This window comes from Grampus griseus (assembly GCF_964374135.1).
Source record: "Grampus griseus genome assembly, chromosome: 1".
Classification (NCBI taxonomy): Eukaryota; Metazoa; Chordata; class Mammalia; order Artiodactyla; family Delphinidae; genus Grampus; species Grampus griseus.
This window is the reverse complement of record NC_139017.1, coordinates 147,266,275-147,284,719: the sequence shown is the minus strand read 5'-3', so window position 1 is coordinate 147,284,719 and position 18,445 is coordinate 147,266,275. Positions and strand designations below refer to the sequence as shown.

The following is an 18,445-nucleotide window of genomic DNA, read 5'->3' as shown; positions in this document are numbered from 1 at the left end:
GCTGGTATATAGGAAAGCTATTGATTTTTTTTAGGTTGCTCTTGTATGTGGTCACCTTGCTGAATTCTCTTATTAATTCTAATAGTTTATCAATTGATTTTCTTAGGTTTTTATATGTAAGCAATAGTGTCATTTGCAAATAATCACAATTTGCCTCTCCTTTTCTAATGTTTATACCTCTTAGTGTTTTCCTTCTCATTTTGAATTAGAGAAAATAAGTGATACCATTTTAATAGTAGTGGTGATAAAGGTCATTCTTGTCTTGTTTCTGACTTCAATTGGAATGTGTCTATTGCTTCACCATTAAGTATGGCATTTGCTGTAGGTTTTTATCATTGTTTTATTAAAAACAAACAATGTGGGACTTCCCTGGTGGCGCAGTGATTAAGAATCCTGCCTGCCAATGCAGGGGATGCGGGTTTGAGCCCTGGTCTGGGAAGAGCCCACATGCCACGGAGCAACAAAGCCCGTGCACCACAACTACTGAGCCAGGGCTCTAGAGCCCGTGAGCCACAACTACTGAGCCAGCGCGCCTAGTGTTCCACAACAAGAGATGCCACCGCGATGAGAAGCCCGTGCACCACAACGAAGAGTAGCCCTCGCTCGCCACAACTAGAGAAAGCCCGCGCAACAATGAAGACCCAATGCAGCCATAAATAAATAAATCAATAAATAAATTTAAAAAAAACCCAAAAAACAAAACAGTGTATCAAATTAAGACTGTTCTTTTCCTAGATGCTAGGACATTTTTTTCTTTTATATCATTAATGGGCATTGAATTTATCAAGACATTCATTTAAAATGTTTTTATTTATTAATATAATAGGTTAAATTGATATATAATCTAATGCTGAACCATTCTTCTTTCTTTCTTTCATAAATGACAACTTTTTACACTGAAAGGCTGCTGAAAAACAATTACTAGTCCTATTAAAAAAAATCCAACATCTTAATTGAAAAGTATGGTGACTGTATTTACTCATTAACTACTACTGAAGTTTTCTAAAACGACTTGAAAACATCATGTGTGTGTTTAATTTCAGTACAATGGATTCAAGATCAAGTATACCTGTTACATGTATTACGGCTGGAGTATAAATGTTCATCGTCATCACCATCATCATCGTCATCACCTTCACATTTTCTTTTAATGTGTTTGATGATTCATGGGCAGTATTTTGTGATGGCACCGTGTTAGTGTTAATAAGAATGTTTTGGGACCCTATTAATGATGGATTAATCCGACATTCTGAACTGCTGCTGTTGCAGGAACTGATGCTTTTACAGCTAGGACTATGAAGTGAGCATCTGTACTATAAACCTTTGCTCTGTGAGGGACATTGGAGTCCCTTCCTTAGTTGAAACGGACATGATTTTGGGGGTTAGTGTGCCTGGAGTGGGAGTTCTTGGTCTGCTACTAACTGAACCAACACTTAACTGTGGAACCGTTACTCTTCCTGCAGAGCAGATGCCTTTTTTTGGTAAAGATTTAAGTTTATAGTTTGGACTGTCAAGCAATATCTATCAAGTGGCAATTTAGGGGCTGAATATGGCTTGACCAATGGCAAAAGAGTTTGATTTCTTTGCCTTCAACGTCTAATAAAAAATCTCTTGGGGGGGAGAGGTGAAAGATTGGTTAGTGCAGCACTGCACTGCCAATCGCACATCATCTGCATCAACAGTAGCTTGCTTAGCGTGGCTTGAATAAATTTTCACATCATCTATAATTGTGGTCACAAATTGAAAGGCGAACTCCAACGTCTGATTTATAACTCTTGCCTCATGGTCTGTAATCTCCATGTCCTTCAGGATTTGTGTCATCATCTGTGCATCTTTTGGCATGCTCTTGGGGGAAGGCATCTTGCCAGAATCCGTGATATCTAGTGATCAGACTCCTTGAGCTAAATCACCCACATGAACGTAGTTCAGTCCTGGTTTTGATGCAAGTCCTTTGCCTAGTGTGGTTTTTCCAATCTCTGGTTTACCTTGCCTGCTCCGCCCTCCAGTTCCACCCTGCCATACACCCTGACTGGTGAACAGTATGTTGGGCCTTTTCTTATTTTCTTAAATAGATTATATAAGGTGAAAATTACGTATCCTTCAAATGTGTTTCTCTCTTTATTAGGCTCTGATATTGTGCTACTTTCATGAGCTGAGAAAAATTTCATCTTCTTATATGCTCTGAAGTCAACTTATTTAAATGAGGAATAATCTGTTCCTTGAAGTTCGACTAGAACCACCTATTTATAACTCTCAGCCTGTTACTTTGTAACATTGTAGCTCAATGACGATATTTTTCTTTTTTCTATGGTTATTGCTCCATTTGGTTTTCTAATCCTTTTTGGAACAATTTTGGCTACTTTTTTTTTTTTTTACTGGAAAACATAACTCAGAACTATGAGCTTTAACTGATAAAGAAATTGGTATCAGAACAGGCATGAATTTGGTATTTATTTTTGGGCAGTGAAAATCCAGCTAATATCAAAGGTAGCCTTTGGCCTGCTGCCCATAGATTATCATCTGCAATCAAGTATCACCTGAATGAAAGATGCGTTGAAGGCAAAGTGTTGGGGAACCAAGTGGTCTCTGCCACAGAACAGTGTGGAGGGCAGATGGGATCTGTGAACTGCTGTAAAGAGGGGTTTCTTTCTGGACAGAATGACGAAAAAGAATGTGAAGCTTAATACTCTAAAAGTTTGGCTCAAGACAAGTCCCCAAACCATTGGCTTTCTATGTCTATGATAAAAATAATTTATCTTTTGCAGTCGTGGGGCTGATAGTAACTGAAAATCAAATCCAAAGTGTTATATTGAGAATTACTGTAGTGCAATATCAGTAAAATTCACAGCCTTGGGACTTCCCTGGTGGTCCAGTGGTTAAGACTCAGTGCTCCCAATGCAGGGGGCCTGGGTTCGATCCCTGGTCAGGGAAGTAGATCCTGCATGCCGCAACTAAAGACCCTGAATGCTGCAATGAAGATCCCGCACGCGGGAATGAAGATCCAGAGTGCCACAGCTGAGACCCGGCAGCCAAATAAATAGATAAATATTAAAACAAAACAAAAAGCTCATAGCCTTGCCAGGTCTCATATTTGAAAGTCAGAGCGTTCACCAGAAAAGAAAGCAGTCAGAGGACTCAGAGCATCCAAAGTCCTACCCCCTTGAGCCTCCCTGGCCAGCGGAAGTGGCTCCTCAAGGCTAATGGGTGACTTCTGACAACCCTTGTCAGCAGGAGGACATAGTGACATAGTTCTGTGACAGCCTTCTGTTGATCCCTTGTGGCAAATCAAGGTAAATAAGGTAAACTCCATGAAAATACATATGAGTGATGTTTCTGGAGAGCCAGTGTACTCAGGAGCGTCACAATGTCCGTCCTACGTACAAGTTGCTTTGCCTTACAACCTCCTACCATATGAAAGAGACAGAATACCATACTTTACTGATTCACATTTAAGAAAATAATTTATTAAGGTAAAATGCACATAACATAAAATTAATCATTTTAAAATGAACAATTCAGTGGCATTTAGTACATTCACAATTCCAACATTCTAACATCTCTGAAATGGAATTCATCTTACAATCAATAGTATGCTATGGCTTAACTGATAGTGTTTTATAAAATTCTTCACAGTGGAATATAAATAAAGATGCACCTTTCAGTTGATGGTGTCTTCGAGTAGTTGAATTTGGGTACTTGGTGGTTTTCTTGGATTTTTGAGGGAGCATACATCACATCTGGGTGTCTTGCAACCCACTCATTTACTGAGTGACCTGAAAGACTGTCAACTTTGAGAGGAGTCCAGAGCAAAGGAAATTGTCCAGGTGGTCTAGGCTGCAATGTAAGTAGATAGGCCACTTGGTCTCCATGACCCACCAGATCCCAATCATGTTTCAGGCATCTTGCTGAGGGAGTCTATAACGAGCCCAGGAGCAGCAGTGCAGAAGAAAGCCATGCCCTGTCTGATAAGTAACGGATCTCCTTTGAGAAACAGTTTCCTGACGGAAACTGAATGCTTGTCCATGGGACAACCAGGACAAGTGACCTTGCAAACTGAACTGCCCAATATAACCTGCAAACTATTTGATCCACTCTGAAGTCTGTAGTGTCCAAAAGCATTCAGCATCAGGTAGAAAGGATACAAATGAGACCAGGCTTAAGCATGTTTTCCTTTACCACCCATCACTCAATGAATACTTATTGGTCTCAACAGGCAGAGACTGTTTGAATGGATAAAGAAAAGCAAAACCCAAATATCTGCTGTATATAAGAGATGTACTCTAAAAGATGAAAGAAAACGGAAGGAAAAAGACATACCATGCAAACAGTAAGCTTGTGAAGGCTGGAGTGGCTATAATATCAGATAAAGTATACTTCAAGACCAAGACTATTACTAGAGATAAAGATAGATATTTCATAACGATAAAATGATCAATTCACCAGGAAGAAATAATAATTAAAAATGTGTAATAACAGAGCTTCAAAATATGTGGAGCAAAAATTGACAGAATTAAAAGAAGAAATACACAATTCCACAATCATAGCTGGAGATGAAAAAAAAAATCTTCAGCAATAGAGACATAAAAAATCAATAAAGACATAGATTATGTGAACAATACCATCAATCATCTTGCCCTAACTGAAATTTATAAAACTCTGTACCAGGACTGCAGGATAAACATTCTTTTCAAATACACACGATATGTTCACCAATGGACCACATGCTGGGCCATAAAACAAACCTCAATACATTTGAAAGGATTGACTAGAAAAATGGTACAGATGAACTGGTTTGCAAGGCAGAAATAGAGACACAGATGCAGAGAACAAACGTAAGGACACCAAGGGGGGAGAGCGGGGGTGGGGAGTGGTGGTGGGACGAATTGGGAGATTGGGATTGACATATATACACTAATATGTATAAAATAGATAACTAATAAGAACCTGCTGTATAAAAAAATAAAATTAAATTAAAAAAAGAATTTGAAAGGATTGAAATCATATAGAATATGTTCTATGACCACAATAAAATTAAATTCGATATCAATAATCATGATACCTAGAAAACTCCCAAATATTTGAAAATTAAGCAACATAGTTCTAAACAATCCATGGATCAAAGAAGCAATCGCAAGGGAAATTAGAATGATAATGAAAATGTAAAATGATTAGTAGGATGCAGCTAAAGCAGTCATTAGGGTGAGAATTATAGCTCTAAGTATTTGTAATTGAAAATAAGAAAGGTCTAAATACTCCTTACATTTTATCGTGGAATGCTGACTTGCATCCCCAACTTTATGGTCCAGCAGATTAGATAATTCTCAGTTCACATTGGGTGGTTTCACAGCGTCTCGTGGACAAATGTTCAGTTTCTACCAGGGTCACTGTAAGCCAAAGACTGCTTTTCAAGTAGTAGCCAGTGGTTTGCGGGTGGGATCAGAGCCTTACTCCAGAATCCTAGGAGCCCATGCTGTAATTCTCCAATTGGGGTTGCCAGAAGGTATATGTAAGTTTTTTGTCACAAAATACTTCCAAAACCACTGGGTCTATTGGATAATCAGGCCCGACTGGGAACACAGCTCGCATTGTAACCTGGATCTACCTTTTGGAGAACCCCCTTTGAAGCCAGGTTCCTCTCTAAACTTACAGATTACTGGTAAGTGAGTCAGAGCAGCATGCCCAAAAATAGTACACGTCGCCTCCAAACCCGAAGAGGGCCACCAAGCTTTTAACTCTTTCTTTGAGGTGAGTGGTATAAGCTGGGGCATCTTGTTTCTTACTTTAATTTTTATTTATTTATTTAGTTTAGGAAAGCTAAAGAACTGACTTGCAAAGAAGTTTGGAAGATACTCCAAGATTTTGGAAGGACTGGCTCAAAGAAAAATACAACATGTATATAAAAGAAGAAAAAAAGTTGTCTTAGTTTGAGCTGCTCTAACAAATACTATATAGCCTGAGTGACTTAAACAGTAGAAACTTATTTCTCAGAGTTCTGGCTGCTGGAAAGACTGAACTAAAAAAAAAAAAAAAAAAAAAAAAGCCAAATGGCATAAAATAGACCACAGGTGAGGGGAGCGAGGGTGAGGGAAGGGGCCAGGAGTCCATTCAGGAAAGCTGGTAGTTGTCGACGTGGAACTGGCACGGGAAAGAGAAAGGAGATGCCTGCAAGAGCACGAATTCCAAAACAGCTGAAATGGTGCGGGGAGAGAACTCCCACAAACCCTGGAATACATGGGCGGTGAGTTTGACAACAGCAATCTTTTCCTTTGCGGAGGATGGAGGTGGAGTCTCCACTCAGCCGCAAACTCTGGAGACTCAGCGCTGGGGCTGGGGACAGGGGCGGGGCTCCTGAGAGCACCAAGGGAGGCGCTCCCCTCCGGAAGGCACCTGGCACTGTCTGGGGACTGCTCCCTGTTGGTGCCACACGTGTCTTCCAGCCATTCCCAGAGGAGGTCTTCATCTTTCTTTGGCCCCCAGAACTGGCCGGGGACCACACAGGCCTTGTCGATGCCACCGAACTCCAGCTCCTTGCCCTCGACTTTGCCAATCTCGCGCGCCCCACTGGCTTTCCCCCCAGGGGCGCAGGATGCTTTGGAGAGGTTGTCATCTTGATCAGGCCTCATTGGCAGCTCCAGTTCCCATCTACCTGTTTTTCTTTTTATTGAGGTACAACTTTCACATGATCAAGTGCACAGTTCTTAATGTACCAGCTGAAGGCAGTGATCACTTTTCCTTCTGGACTGCTGAGGCCTCTATGGCACAGGGCCTGGCATGTAGTGGCATATCTAAGTGGCTTACAGTAAGTACTAAACAATTATTTGTTGAATGAACTAACGAACAAAATCGAATCAATGTACATTCCCACCAACAGTAGGCTGGTGCCTATGTCGTCCATATCCTTGTCAAAAATAGGTATCACAGTTATGTTCAAGTTTTACCTATCTGACAGGCGTAAAACGATTTCTCATTATAGCTTTCAATTTTTCAGCTCTTTCAATCCCAGTGAGGTGGAATGCTTATCTGTATGGTTACTGGCTGTTGCACTTCTGTGACTTTCCTAATCATGTTCTTTGCGCATTTCAAAAAGTGGGAAATTTGTCCTATTAGTTGGAAAATGTTCTTCATAATTAACCTGAGCAAGACCAGGTCAGACTGAGCGGTTCTGGATCTTGATCACACCACACACAGACCACCTTCCCTTTCCCACAGTTTCTAAGGAGCCCCTGCAAATAGGGCACATGCTGGGAGAGACCAGAGGATGAGGAGACCCAGTGCCACGCTTAAGGAGTGAATAGTCTTGGTAGGAGAGGGGAGGAGGGGAGAGGGGGAAAGGAAGGAGAGAGCCAGGCCAGGCACTCAGGAGCTCCAGTCCACTCTTTCTGGGCGCAGCTGTGAACAGAGAGGCTGAGGAGGGAGGGGCTTCTGCGACTCTTTTTTATTCTGCATCCTACTGCCACAGCCAACCAGCCCCCAGTTCCAGCTGTCTCTACCGCTGCCTCTCACCAGGTTCTCCTGCCTCCAGCTTCATCCTCCCCACTGGCAAGCCACCAGTTATCTTTCTAAAAGATGAATCTGACTCTTTTCAGCCTTCTTCCTAACTCTCCTCCCCATGCCACCTCCACACACCCTTCAATGGCTTCACATTGCTCTCAGGATTGAATAAAAACTCTGTTAAAGTCAACTTTGCAGCCCCAGAGCACCCCAGCCTGAAGTCCCTCTCCCAGGCCCCTCAATAGGACACTGCAATGCAAGAGTCTCTTCAGAAGTGATGCTGGGTTCCTGAAGAGGGTCAGCTGGGTGGGCACCGCAGAATAAGCTCCTCTCGGGGCTGGCAGGGAGACCCGTTGTCACCTGCAGTCTGGTAGAGAAAGTGTAGCAGTGGCTCCCCAGAAGGGTCAAGAGAGAGGCATCCCTCTCTCGTCCTCTTTTCCCCAACCCCTGGACTCAGTTTCCCGAAGGAATGAGCAGCTCTGGACCCGTCATTCTGGGGGATTTCTTAATGGCAGCAGCTAAGGTGGCACTCCAGGATGGCGACAGAACCAGGCCATGGCCAAGACAGAATGACAAATGATTAACCTTAGGGTAAACCCCTTATCATGGCCCCCAATGCCTACCTCTGATCTTAAGTCTTCCTATTCTCCCCCTCCTCACCCAACAGCCACCACACTGGCCTTTTTTCTTTATGTCCTTTCAACACATAGTTCCTTCCATTTTAGAGACTTTGCACGTGTTATTCCTCATGTCTGAAACTCTCCTTCCCCAGGTATTCTGTGGCTATTTCCATCACTTAAACCTCAGCTCTGATTTCAGCTCCCTGGAGAAAACTTCCCTGAGGTTCCACATAGTCCCCCATCCTATTACCCTATTTTATTTTTTTCACAGCACTTGTCACCATCAAACTTACACTATCTATTTTATTGTTCATATGCTAGTTACAAGCCCCACTGGGAAATATTTGTATCTCATTGACCCACTGCATCCCCAGAGCCTAGAATAATGCCTTACACATACACACATTTATGTACCATGATCCTTGCCCTCACAGAAATGATTCTATCAAGAGAAACATATCTTAAACAAATAATTATGCAACACAGTAACTACAGGCAGAGTCAAGGGTTTTGAGGCAGAGGTGCAGGACCCTCTCCCACTTCTCGCTCCAAGGATCATTCCCTTACCCTGTGGGCAATTTCTGCTGCAAGACTCTGGCTTCCCCTGCAAACTGTTTAGAGCTCAGAGGATTCACCCAGGAATCAGGCCTCAGGAACAGGGCAAGGTTTGTACCTCTAGGCCCAGTTCTTCAAACTTTCAGGGTCTAGCTAGGCTTGTGGGCTGCAGCAGCTACGTCCCCATATGCCCCCAAGCCAGAATAACTTACGACATTGATAGCTCACTTGTGTGGGCTGTCTGCTTCTCCAGGCCCCGCTTGGATTTTTGACATGCCCCTGGCTTGGGGCCTGGTCTCCTTAATACCTTACAAGCTCCACTCCATCCCCCATGCTCAATGCCCAGTGTCCTCCATGTCTACAGGCTAGTTTGCAGAGGCTGAAGTTGGGAGCTGCTTCTCCTGTCCCTTCTGTGCTTCCTCAGGACCTCCTGTTCTAGAAGTTTCTCTCTCTCCAGGGAGATCAGCAAGTTTCTTCCTTTGAGGGATACTTCTTCCAGCTGCTACCTGTTTGGGGCTGTGTTCTTGGACTTCTTTGGAACCCACACTAGTGCAGTTAGCTCCCAGACTAGTGAATTTCCATGAAGCTGGGCTCCAGGAAAGCCCCATGAGGCCCCGACCCACCCCCCCCCCCATCAGAGGAGGTGCAAGTGAGGGTCCAGACCTCACTCCATCTTGGCAGCCACCCTGGGAAACTCTGCCTTGTCCAGTTGATCTCTTCATCTCGAACGCGTAGCAGTATCTGGTACGTACTTAGCACTTAATGAACAGGGGCAATTAATACCACTAATTTATGTAATGAAAAAAGGCACCGTGCAAATGTTTTACATGGATTATTGGCACTCCACTTACGCAGGTACCATGACAATTTCCATTTTAAAGTGAAGAAACGAGTTCAGAGAAATTAAGCGACTTCCAAGGTCACAAAGCTGTGCACTCTCTCCTCATTGCGCGACGGAGCAACGCAGAGGGAAAATGCCAGAAAGCAGGCAGCCCAGGAAACGCGCGGGCTCCTGGGAGGCAAGGAGTGCAGCAGTCCCTGCGCGGTCAGTAGTTTTCACACTGGGTTACCAGCCGGCTCGGTTTCCGCTAAGCACAGACCGGAAGTGTTCCTGACGGCCACATTTCTAAGGCGCACGACCGGAAGTGTCTGTTTGCGGCTTTGCGGGGATAGGGGAGTCGCTGGGCCGCAGCCCGGACGTCTAGGTGCGGAGGTCCTGGGGCTTAGGAGACAGCTGGGGCCGTTAGGGAGACCCAGGCGGCGGGACAGTGGCGGGGCCCCGACCTGACCCTGAGCCACTCTCGTCCTCGCGGCCCGCCTCTTCACCCCGCCCCCACTTGGGGCTGAAGTGGCTCTGCCCCCCGATCTGAGCCTGGTAGCTCCTCAGGCACTGACTATTGACCTCGGGGCGCTCCCCCATCTCTCGGGCGCGATGGCTACGGGCGCGGATGTGCGGGACATTCTAGAACTCGGGGGTCCAGAGGGGGATGCAGCCTCCGGGACCATCAGCAAGAAGGACATTATCAATCCGGACAAGGTAGCAGTGGTGCCTGAGAGCGCTGGGTAGCGTTAGTGAAGTGGTGGGTAGGAGTGACAACGGAAGACGGCTCGGGGAGAGATGAGGTGCCACACTTCTTGTGAGATGGGCGGTAAAAGATGTGAAATAACGGGATAGAGAATATGTGTCACCTTGGTGAGATGGGATGGAGGAGGTGGGACCCCGTGGAAAATGGTGGGGACCAAGAGGGTGTGACATTTGTAAGACAGGACCTAGAGAGTGTGACACTTGTGGGATATTGGGGGGACATCAACTCGGTGTGACATGCTGAGAGATGCTGGAAAAGTATCTTCTGCTCTGACAGGTAGGGCTCTGAGGTACGGGTGTGGAGGGGAATGACCTGCTCAGACCCAGGTGCCCCTTGAGTGGGTTTCTGTACCTTCATAGTGTGTCATTATGTGTCACAGTGTGTATGTGTGTCATTGTACCTGTAGATGCTGGTTTGTTCAGGGATTGAGCTGGGCTAAAGAATTTTCAGGGAAGGGAGTCTAGCCTGTGGTTCCTCTCCTGTGGTTTCCCTCCCCAGAAAAAGTCCAAGAAGTCCTCTGAGACACTGACCTTCAAGAGGCCCGAGGGCATGCACCGGGAGGTCTATGCACTGCTCTACTCTGACAAGAAGCAAGTATTAGAATCCCAGATCCCCCAGGCTTTGGTCCCTGACCAACCTGCATGTACCTAACTCCTAATTTTCCCAGCCATTTTCTCCCCCGTCCCCTCTCCACACAGGGCTTCCGCTTGCTTAGGTTGTGGGAGCTCGGATGTCTCACTCCAGGACGTGACTTCCTTGCTCTATGGTAGATCAGCAGCCTGGGTCCAAAGGCTCTCTACACACCTTCTGACTGTAATCTCTCACCTCCTTAAACCCTGCTTCCAGGGATGCACCCCCACTGCTACCCAGTGACACTGGTCAAGGCTACCGCACAGTGAAGGCCAAGTTGGGCTCCAAGAAGGTGCGGCCGTGGAAGTGGATGCCATTCACCAACCCAGCCCGCAAGGATGGAGCCATGTTCTTCCACTGGCGACGGGCAGCAGAGGAGGGCAAGGACTACCCCTTCGCCAGGTTCAATAAGGTGAGCCACCACCACTGGGACGTAGGCCAAGGTTGCCCACCTACTCTGAGCCACTTGCCTGAGCACTCCAGTCTCCTAGTTGGCTCCAGAGGCCCCCTCAGGCCAGGTCATTAACAGTGGTTACCCACTCAGTCATTGGTGCAAATACCTCTGTGGGTCTTCACTGCCCATGGGATCCTGTCCTCTCCTAGACCTGCTCTGAGTTTTGGTTTGTTGCCTTAGCCTTTTATTTCTCGCTATTCTTCAGAGCTGTGTCCTAGGTGCTCTACTCTTCTCACTCTCTACTTTCTCCCTAGTTTGTCTCATTTACCCTGTGACCTCAGTTGCCCTCTGTATGCCATTAACCCCAATTCAGTATCTCCAGTCCAGAGCAGCAGTCCACATATATCCAGTCATTTGCTTACCTCTCTCCCTGAAGGCCCCACGGGTACCTCAGATCAAGTGGATACCCTTGAGCAGAACTCATAATCTTCTCTCAGTTCCCCACCCCCAAACGTGTTCCTCACATAAGTGAATGAATGACACCACTATCCACCCAATTGCCCAAACCAGAAATTTGGGAATCATCCTTGACTTAGCTTCTCCCTTAGCTCTCATATTATTTCAATCAACAATGGGACAAAGAAGGTAGGGGAAGACAGATAACAAACATGTAAGCAAATGAATTGGATTCTTTCAGATAAGAGCCGTCAATAAAATAAAACCAGGATATGAAATGAGATAAAGAGTGAACTTGTAGGTGTAGGGGAGGCCTAATAGATAGGGTGGTCAGGGAGGGCCTCTCTGAGAAGCTGGCATTTGAGTTAGACTTCAGTGATACATCTAGTCATTGAGTCCTGCTGACTCTGTTTCTATAATAAATCCCATCTGCCTGTGTTCTTCATTCTCTGTACCCTAATCCAAGCTGAATTATCTCTGGTCTAGATTACTGTGGCTCAGATGGAGCAGGGCCTTGTACAGACTCACCCAGCCAGGGAGAAGCAGAGCTGGGCTGGGCTCGGATTCCCTAGGCTGTTGTTTAAGCCACTCACGATATAGCCCCACAGTCTCTGCAGCTTGGAGCAGCCTAGACTTCGAGCCTGCAAGCACTGGGGGCTTGAACCCAGGACTCCCAAGTCCTGACTTCCTTCCCCTCAGCCAGTATACCCACCTGCACCTGGACACCTCCCCCTGGATGGCTCACAGGCCTCTCAGACTCAGTACGTCCAGGTGTGACCCCTCATTCTCCCCCATGCCCCCAAACTGGTTTTCCTCCTTAGGCCCCTCACCACCATCCTTAGGCCCCTCAGGTCCAGTGGAGGGAGAGGCTGGAGATGTAAGACTGAGAAGGGATAAGCAAGAGGTAAGAGATTTGAGGTGGGGGTGGGAAGGTTGGATGAGACAATTTGAGGTAAAGACAAAAGAGTGTTCATTTTGTATTTAGTAAATACTACTCCATGCCGAGTCAAGCCCGAGGCAGTGAGGGCACAAACATGAATCAGACACAGTATCTGCCCTCTAGAAACTCTGCATGTTGTTGGGGCGCTGGGGGGAGGCACAGGCAATTACAGTTTGGTGGGATACATGCCATATTGGGAGGAACTGAAGGTCATGGAAACTTCCTGGAGAAGTTAGAACTTGAGTTGAGTTTTTTTTTAATTGAGTATAGTTGATTTACAATGTTGTGTTACTGGTGTACAGCAAAGTGATTTAGTTGTGTGTGTGTGTGTGTGTGTGTGTGTGTGTGTGTGTGTGTGTGTGTGTGTGTGTGTGTGTGTGTGTGTGTGTGTGTATTCTTTTTCTTACTCTTTTCCATTATAGGTTAATACAAGATATTGAATAGAGTTCCCTGTGCTATACAGTAGGACCTTGTTTATTTGTTTTATATATTATAGTTTGTATCTGCTAATCCCAAACTCCTAATTTATCCCTCTCCCCCTTCCCCTTTGGTAACCGTTTGTTTTCTATGTCTGTGAGTCTGTTTCTGTTTTGTAAATAAGTTCATTTGTATTATATTTTTGATTCCTCATATAAGTGATATCGTATGATATTTGTCTTTCTCTGTCTGACTTACTTCACTTAGTATGATAATCTCTGGGTCCATCCATGTTGCTGCAAATGGCATTATTTCATTATTTTTTTATGGCTGAGTAATATTCCATTGTATATATATATACCACATCTTCTTTATCCATTCATCTGTCGATGGGCATTTAGGTTGCTTCCGTGTCTTGGCTACTGTGAATAGTGCTGCTATAAACATAGGGGTGCATGTATTTTTGCAAATTAGAGTTTTCTCCGGATATATGCCCAGGAGTGGGATTGCTGGGTCATATGGTATTGATTTGAGTCTCGAAGGATGTTACCAGGTAATAGTAGAAAAGGAGTGCAGTGACTTGTTCAGGCAGAGGGGACATCATGAGCAAAGGCATAAATGAAAAATCAGTCATATGTGTGGGATGCTGTGGGCATTTCCCTGTTGATGGAGCCTGAAGTCCAAGGTAGGATATGGTGGGAGATGAGACCTGAGAGGGCAGCAGGGCCACGTCAGGCAGGGCTTGGCAGCCAGGCTCAGGAATTTGGGCTTTGCTCTGATGTCTTTAGGGAGCCACTGGCAAATTTTAAGTAGAGAGGTGTCGGGATCAGATTTGAATTTTAGAAAGATCGTGGTGACTGGGTGGAGAGTAAAGTCGAAGTAAAGGGAACTAACAATCTTCCCTCCAATACTGCTCTCTCCTGGGGTCCCGCTTTCAGTCTGTGGCTCCCCAGCCGCTTTCCTGCTCAAGCCAGAAACATAGGAGTTACCTATGACAGCGTCTTCTCTCACCCCTCACAGCCAGTTGTCACATCCTATGATGTTTAATCTAAAGCCCCTCAAGTCCATGCCCTTTTCTCTACCTTCCACTGGTGCTGCTTTATTTCAGGCCTCTTCACTTCCCACCTGGATTATTTCTTAAACCTGCCAGCTGGTCTCCCAGGCTCATGTTTCACCCTGTCTTCACTGTTGCCAGGGTGGTCTTTGTAAAAAAGAGAATCATGACCATCTCACTCCTCTCTTTAAAACTAACCTTACTGACTCCCGTCAGCCACAGGCTGAATTCCAGACTCCTTAGCAGTCACACAGGGCTCACAGCAGCTTCCCTCTGTCAACTCTCCAGGCTCTCTTCAGGCCTCTCCCTGTCTCACCCTTTTCTTGTTTCCCTTAGTGTCCCTGACTGCCAAGCCCGCACGCATCAGGCCATTTCTCTCTCATCGCTGTTTATGTGGCCCCCCTGCTTAGGAGTCTCTCCAGCGCCTTCCCTCCCTGGTTCAGTTCTACTTAACCTTAAGACTGAACCAGGCTCCATTTACCTCTTCCCTGACAACCCTTGTCCCAGGCTGCATCAGGTGTCACTCATTATACCCTAGGCATACCTTTGTCATCAAATTCGCTGCACTTTACTAAATTTTCAGCTGGACTGTGAGCTCTGAGAAGGCAAGGCCCCTGTCTGTCTTATCCAGCATTGTGTCCCCAGCATAGGGCTAGCAGGCCCATGATAAATATTTGTTGAATGAATGGCCATCTCCCTTGCTTGACGGTGAGCTTCTCTTTAGTTTAAGTAGCCGTGTTCAGAGAGGTCACATCTTGGCTGCAGATGGAGAATTGTTTGGAAGAGGATTAAATGGAGGCAGAGACGCCAGTGGGGAGGCTGTTTCTCTATCCAGGCAAGGGGTAGTGGTGGTCTGGACAGGGCTGTGGCAGAGGAGATACAGAATTGGGAGGTAAAATCCACAGATGTGGGAAAGGGGATGGGTCAAGGGCAAAGGTAGGATTTAAATATGCCTGCTAGGTTTCTGCTTGGGTGATGGTGACACTGACTGAGATCCGGACTGGGGGAGATAGGAGTTTGAGGGAGGGCGATGAGCTCAGTACTGAACATATTAGGATTTTTTTTTAATTGAGGTATAATTATTATATATCATACATATATTAGCTTCAGGTTACAACATAATGATCCAGTATTTGTATATATTGTGAAATGACCACCCCAGTAAACCTAGTTAACATGTATCACCTGAACATATTCAGTTTGAGATGTATATAGGATCTCCAGTAGGAGATGTCCAAGAGGCAGCTGGACATAAGGGTTTTGAGAGCAGGTTCAGAGCCAATGTGGTCTTTGATGGAGAAACTTCCATGGTCCAGCCTAGCATTGTCTCTTTCCTGGGGTCTCTGACTGATAGACGCAGCTGGTGGTGGTGCTGTTTGTCCCTGAGGGAGGTCTGGGGGACAGGACATGGGTGTTGGGGTGGGGGGGTGTATGTTGCGTGTAGGATTCAGGTGCCTTTTCCTTAGAGATGTGACCTTGGCCAGCTCTGGGGGAGCTGCAAGTCTCACTGTCACCACTGGGTGGCAGGAGTGCTTCAGACAAGTGTGCCATGACTAGGGCTCCTGGGCCTTTCTCCAGAATTTAGCCATCTTCCTTACTCCAAAGTTGACCTTTGGACTCCCCAGAAGCACTTACACGTGGTCCCCTCACCTTAACCATTGGGTCAGGAGCATGTGTCCTGTTACCGAGGCTCTGGAGCCCAAGGCATGATGAAGTTGGTCCTGGAGTGGATTCAGAGGCAGGCAGCAGTTCTAGAGGCTGCCAGGGCGTTTGGTCAAGCAGAGAGTTTCTTTTCTTGCTCTGGAAACATCATCTCCAGGTGCCCTGTGCAGGGTTCCAGGCAGAGGATTTGCTTTTGTCCAGCCCAGGGATTGACAATAAACAGGAGGGGCTGTGGTCAGGCTGCTGGAGCCTGCGGGACGTGCCGTGACGTGGGCGTGCCCCCTGTCCCTCCATGCCTGCAGACGGTGCAGGTGCCCGTGTATTCAGAGCAGGAGTACCAGCTCTATCTTCATGACGACGCTTGGACAAAGGCAGAAACCGACCACCTCTTTGATCTTAGCCGCCGCTTTGACCTACGTTTTGTTGTTATCCACGACCGGTATGACCACCAGCAGTTCAAGGTGAGCTGGTATCGTGCATTTGCATGTGGGCCCAACCCCCGGGCGTGGCAGGCCCACTGCCTTCATGTTCTCCTTTCCACATGCCTCTGAGTATTCATCCTTCCTCTCTCTATATCTTTATCCTCAGAAGCGTTCTGTGGAGGACTTGAAGGAGCGCTACTACCACATCTGTGCCAAGCTTGCCAACGTGCGGGCCGTGCCAGGCACAGACCTCAAGATACCAGTGTTTGATGCTGGGCACGAGCGACGGCGGAAGGAACAGCTGGAGCGTCTCTATAACCGGACCCCAGAGCAGGTCAGCCCAAGTCCCACAGACTCTGCTCCGTGCCGTGAAACCCCTTGACTGTTGCCTCCCTCCTCCATACCCTCAACTCCCTCACCCCAGCTCCCCTTCTTCCCCCTCTTCCCGCCCCCATCCAGTCCTGCCTCTCGCCAGCCATCCTCCCTGCTCTCTGTAGCCCTCACCTCCCTCACAATCCCCTGCTGCTCAGGTTCCCTCACAGACAGCCCCGGCACCCCTCCGTCTCCCCATCTCCTCTCACCGCCCCATGACCCTCACGGGCGTCTCAGCGTCTCTTTCCCAGGTGGCGGAGGAGGAGTACCTGCTGCAGGAGCTGCGCAAGATCGAGGCCCGGAAGAAGGAGCGGGAGAAGCGCAGCCAGGACCTGCAGAAGCTGATAACAGCGGCGGACACCACTGCCGAGCAGCGGCGCACGGAACGCAAGGCCCCCAAGAAGAAGCTCCCCCAGAAAAAGGAGGCTGAGAAGCCGGTGTGGAGACCAAGTCAGCCCAGCTCAGGGTGGAGGGCTCTGAGAGCACGCGGAGCCGGCAGGGGGCTGGGACTAACGCTGGGCCCTCTCCCCGTGACACCCTGGTCTCCGTAACTCCTTCTCCCCCAGGCCGTTCCTGAGACAGCAGGCATCAAGTTCCCAGACTTCAAGTCCGCAGGCGTCACGCTGCGGAGCCAGCGGGTACGTGAGTCACCTCCTTCACTGTGTCTGGGCCCTGGGCTCTGCGGCCTGAATGCTGCAGGCCATGGGGCCGGTGCAGGTGGAGGCGGACGTACTGGGATCTCAGGGGGATGCCAGGCCGAGCTCACAGCTTTCACTCTATTCCGCTTACTGGCTGTTTTCTTCTGTGACCCAGAGCTGCCTCTAGGGGTTAACTTCTCTTCCACTCCCCCCACTTCCTTTAGTCTCCTTCATTCTAAACCGCTTGTGGCGGGGAGAGGGCTTAGTTGCCTGGGTCATTGCAGATGAAGCTGCCAAGCTCTGTGGGACAGAAGAAGATCAAGGCCTTGGAACAGATGCTGCTGGAGCTGGGTGTGGGTGAGTGCGGGGGCCAGCCCCTCAGGACGTCCCCACCGAGGCTGCGGATGAAGGCCGGGCATGGGGGGGCAGTTCCGGCTGCTGGCCTCCCCACAGAACCCCAGCTCTGTCCCTGTGCCTTCCACCCACCTGCCCACAGAACTGAGCCCGACGCCCACGGAGGAGCTGGTGCACATGTTCAATGAGCTGCGGAGTGACCTGGTGCTGCTCTACGAGCTCAAGCAGGCATGCGCCAACTGCGAGTACGAGCTGCAGATGCTGCGGCACCGGCACGAGGCGCTGGCCCGGGCCGGTGTGCTGGGGGGCCCCGCCACACCGGCATCAGGCCCGGCCCCGGCCCCAGCGGAGCCGGCGGTGCCTGAACCTGGTCTCGGCCCGGACCCCAGCAAGGACGCCATCATTGATGTGGTGGGCGCACCCCTCACACCCAATTCGGTAAGAGGCCGGGAGAGCGCAAACTGGCCCTGCTAGTGAGCACACGCACGTGCGTACGCAGGCCCCACCCCCTCTAGTACCTGCAACAGGAGTCGTCACTCTGAGGGGTTCTGAGAATGAGGGAGTGGGTGGTCGGTCAGTGGGCATCACCTTCCTGACTCAGAGAGTGAAACACGTGCACCCAGCCTGAATCTGACCCGGGGGGCCATTGACCTCAGCACCTTCTGTGTCTCCTCAGAGGAAGCGACGGGAATCGGCCTCCAGCTCCTCTTCTGTGAAGAAAGCCAAGAAGCCGTGAGGGGCCACACGGGGTGTGGGATGGTGCTGTGTAAATAGAGCTGCTGAGTTGGACTGGGCTGCTTCCTTTTCCTTCCCACCACTTCTCATGCCCCTGGCTGGGAGGGTGGGCAGGAGGG

The 18,445-nt window shown here is 48.0% G+C and overlaps 1 protein-coding gene and 1 pseudogene across 3 annotated transcripts; one reads left to right on the top strand and one right to left on the bottom strand.

Annotated features, from left to right (window-relative positions):
* Nucleotides 1-1,059: 1,059 nt before the first annotated feature.
* Nucleotides 1,060-6,623, bottom strand: LOC309831733 (transcription initiation factor TFIID subunit 9-like; annotated as a pseudogene). Its single transcript has 2 exons — nucleotides 6,395-6,623; nucleotides 1,060-1,880 (listed from the first exon to the last, which is right to left on the bottom strand). The product of its transcript is annotated as a transcription initiation factor TFIID subunit 9-like (transcript).
* Nucleotides 6,624-9,817: 3,194 nt separating this feature from the next.
* Nucleotides 9,818-18,380, top strand: DMAP1 (DNA methyltransferase 1 associated protein 1). 2 transcript variants are annotated; one of them, XM_082677329.1, is made up of 10 exons: nucleotides 9,818-10,203; nucleotides 10,751-10,842; nucleotides 11,099-11,294; nucleotides 16,108-16,266; nucleotides 16,394-16,561; nucleotides 16,851-17,036; nucleotides 17,166-17,237; nucleotides 17,522-17,594; nucleotides 17,734-18,029; nucleotides 18,268-18,380. In XM_082677329.1, exons 1-10 carry the CDS (start codon nucleotides 10,099-10,101, stop codon nucleotides 18,325-18,327), a joined length of 1,407 nt encoding a protein of 468 aa, XP_082533455.1. In that variant the 5' UTR covers nucleotides 9,818-10,098; the 3' UTR covers nucleotides 18,328-18,380. The 2 variants fall into 2 exon arrangements, with proteins under 2 accessions (XP_082533455.1, XP_082533456.1); XM_082677330.1 differs by having other exon boundaries at nucleotides 9,852-9,871.
* The last annotated feature ends 65 nt before the right edge of the window (nucleotides 18,381-18,445 follow it).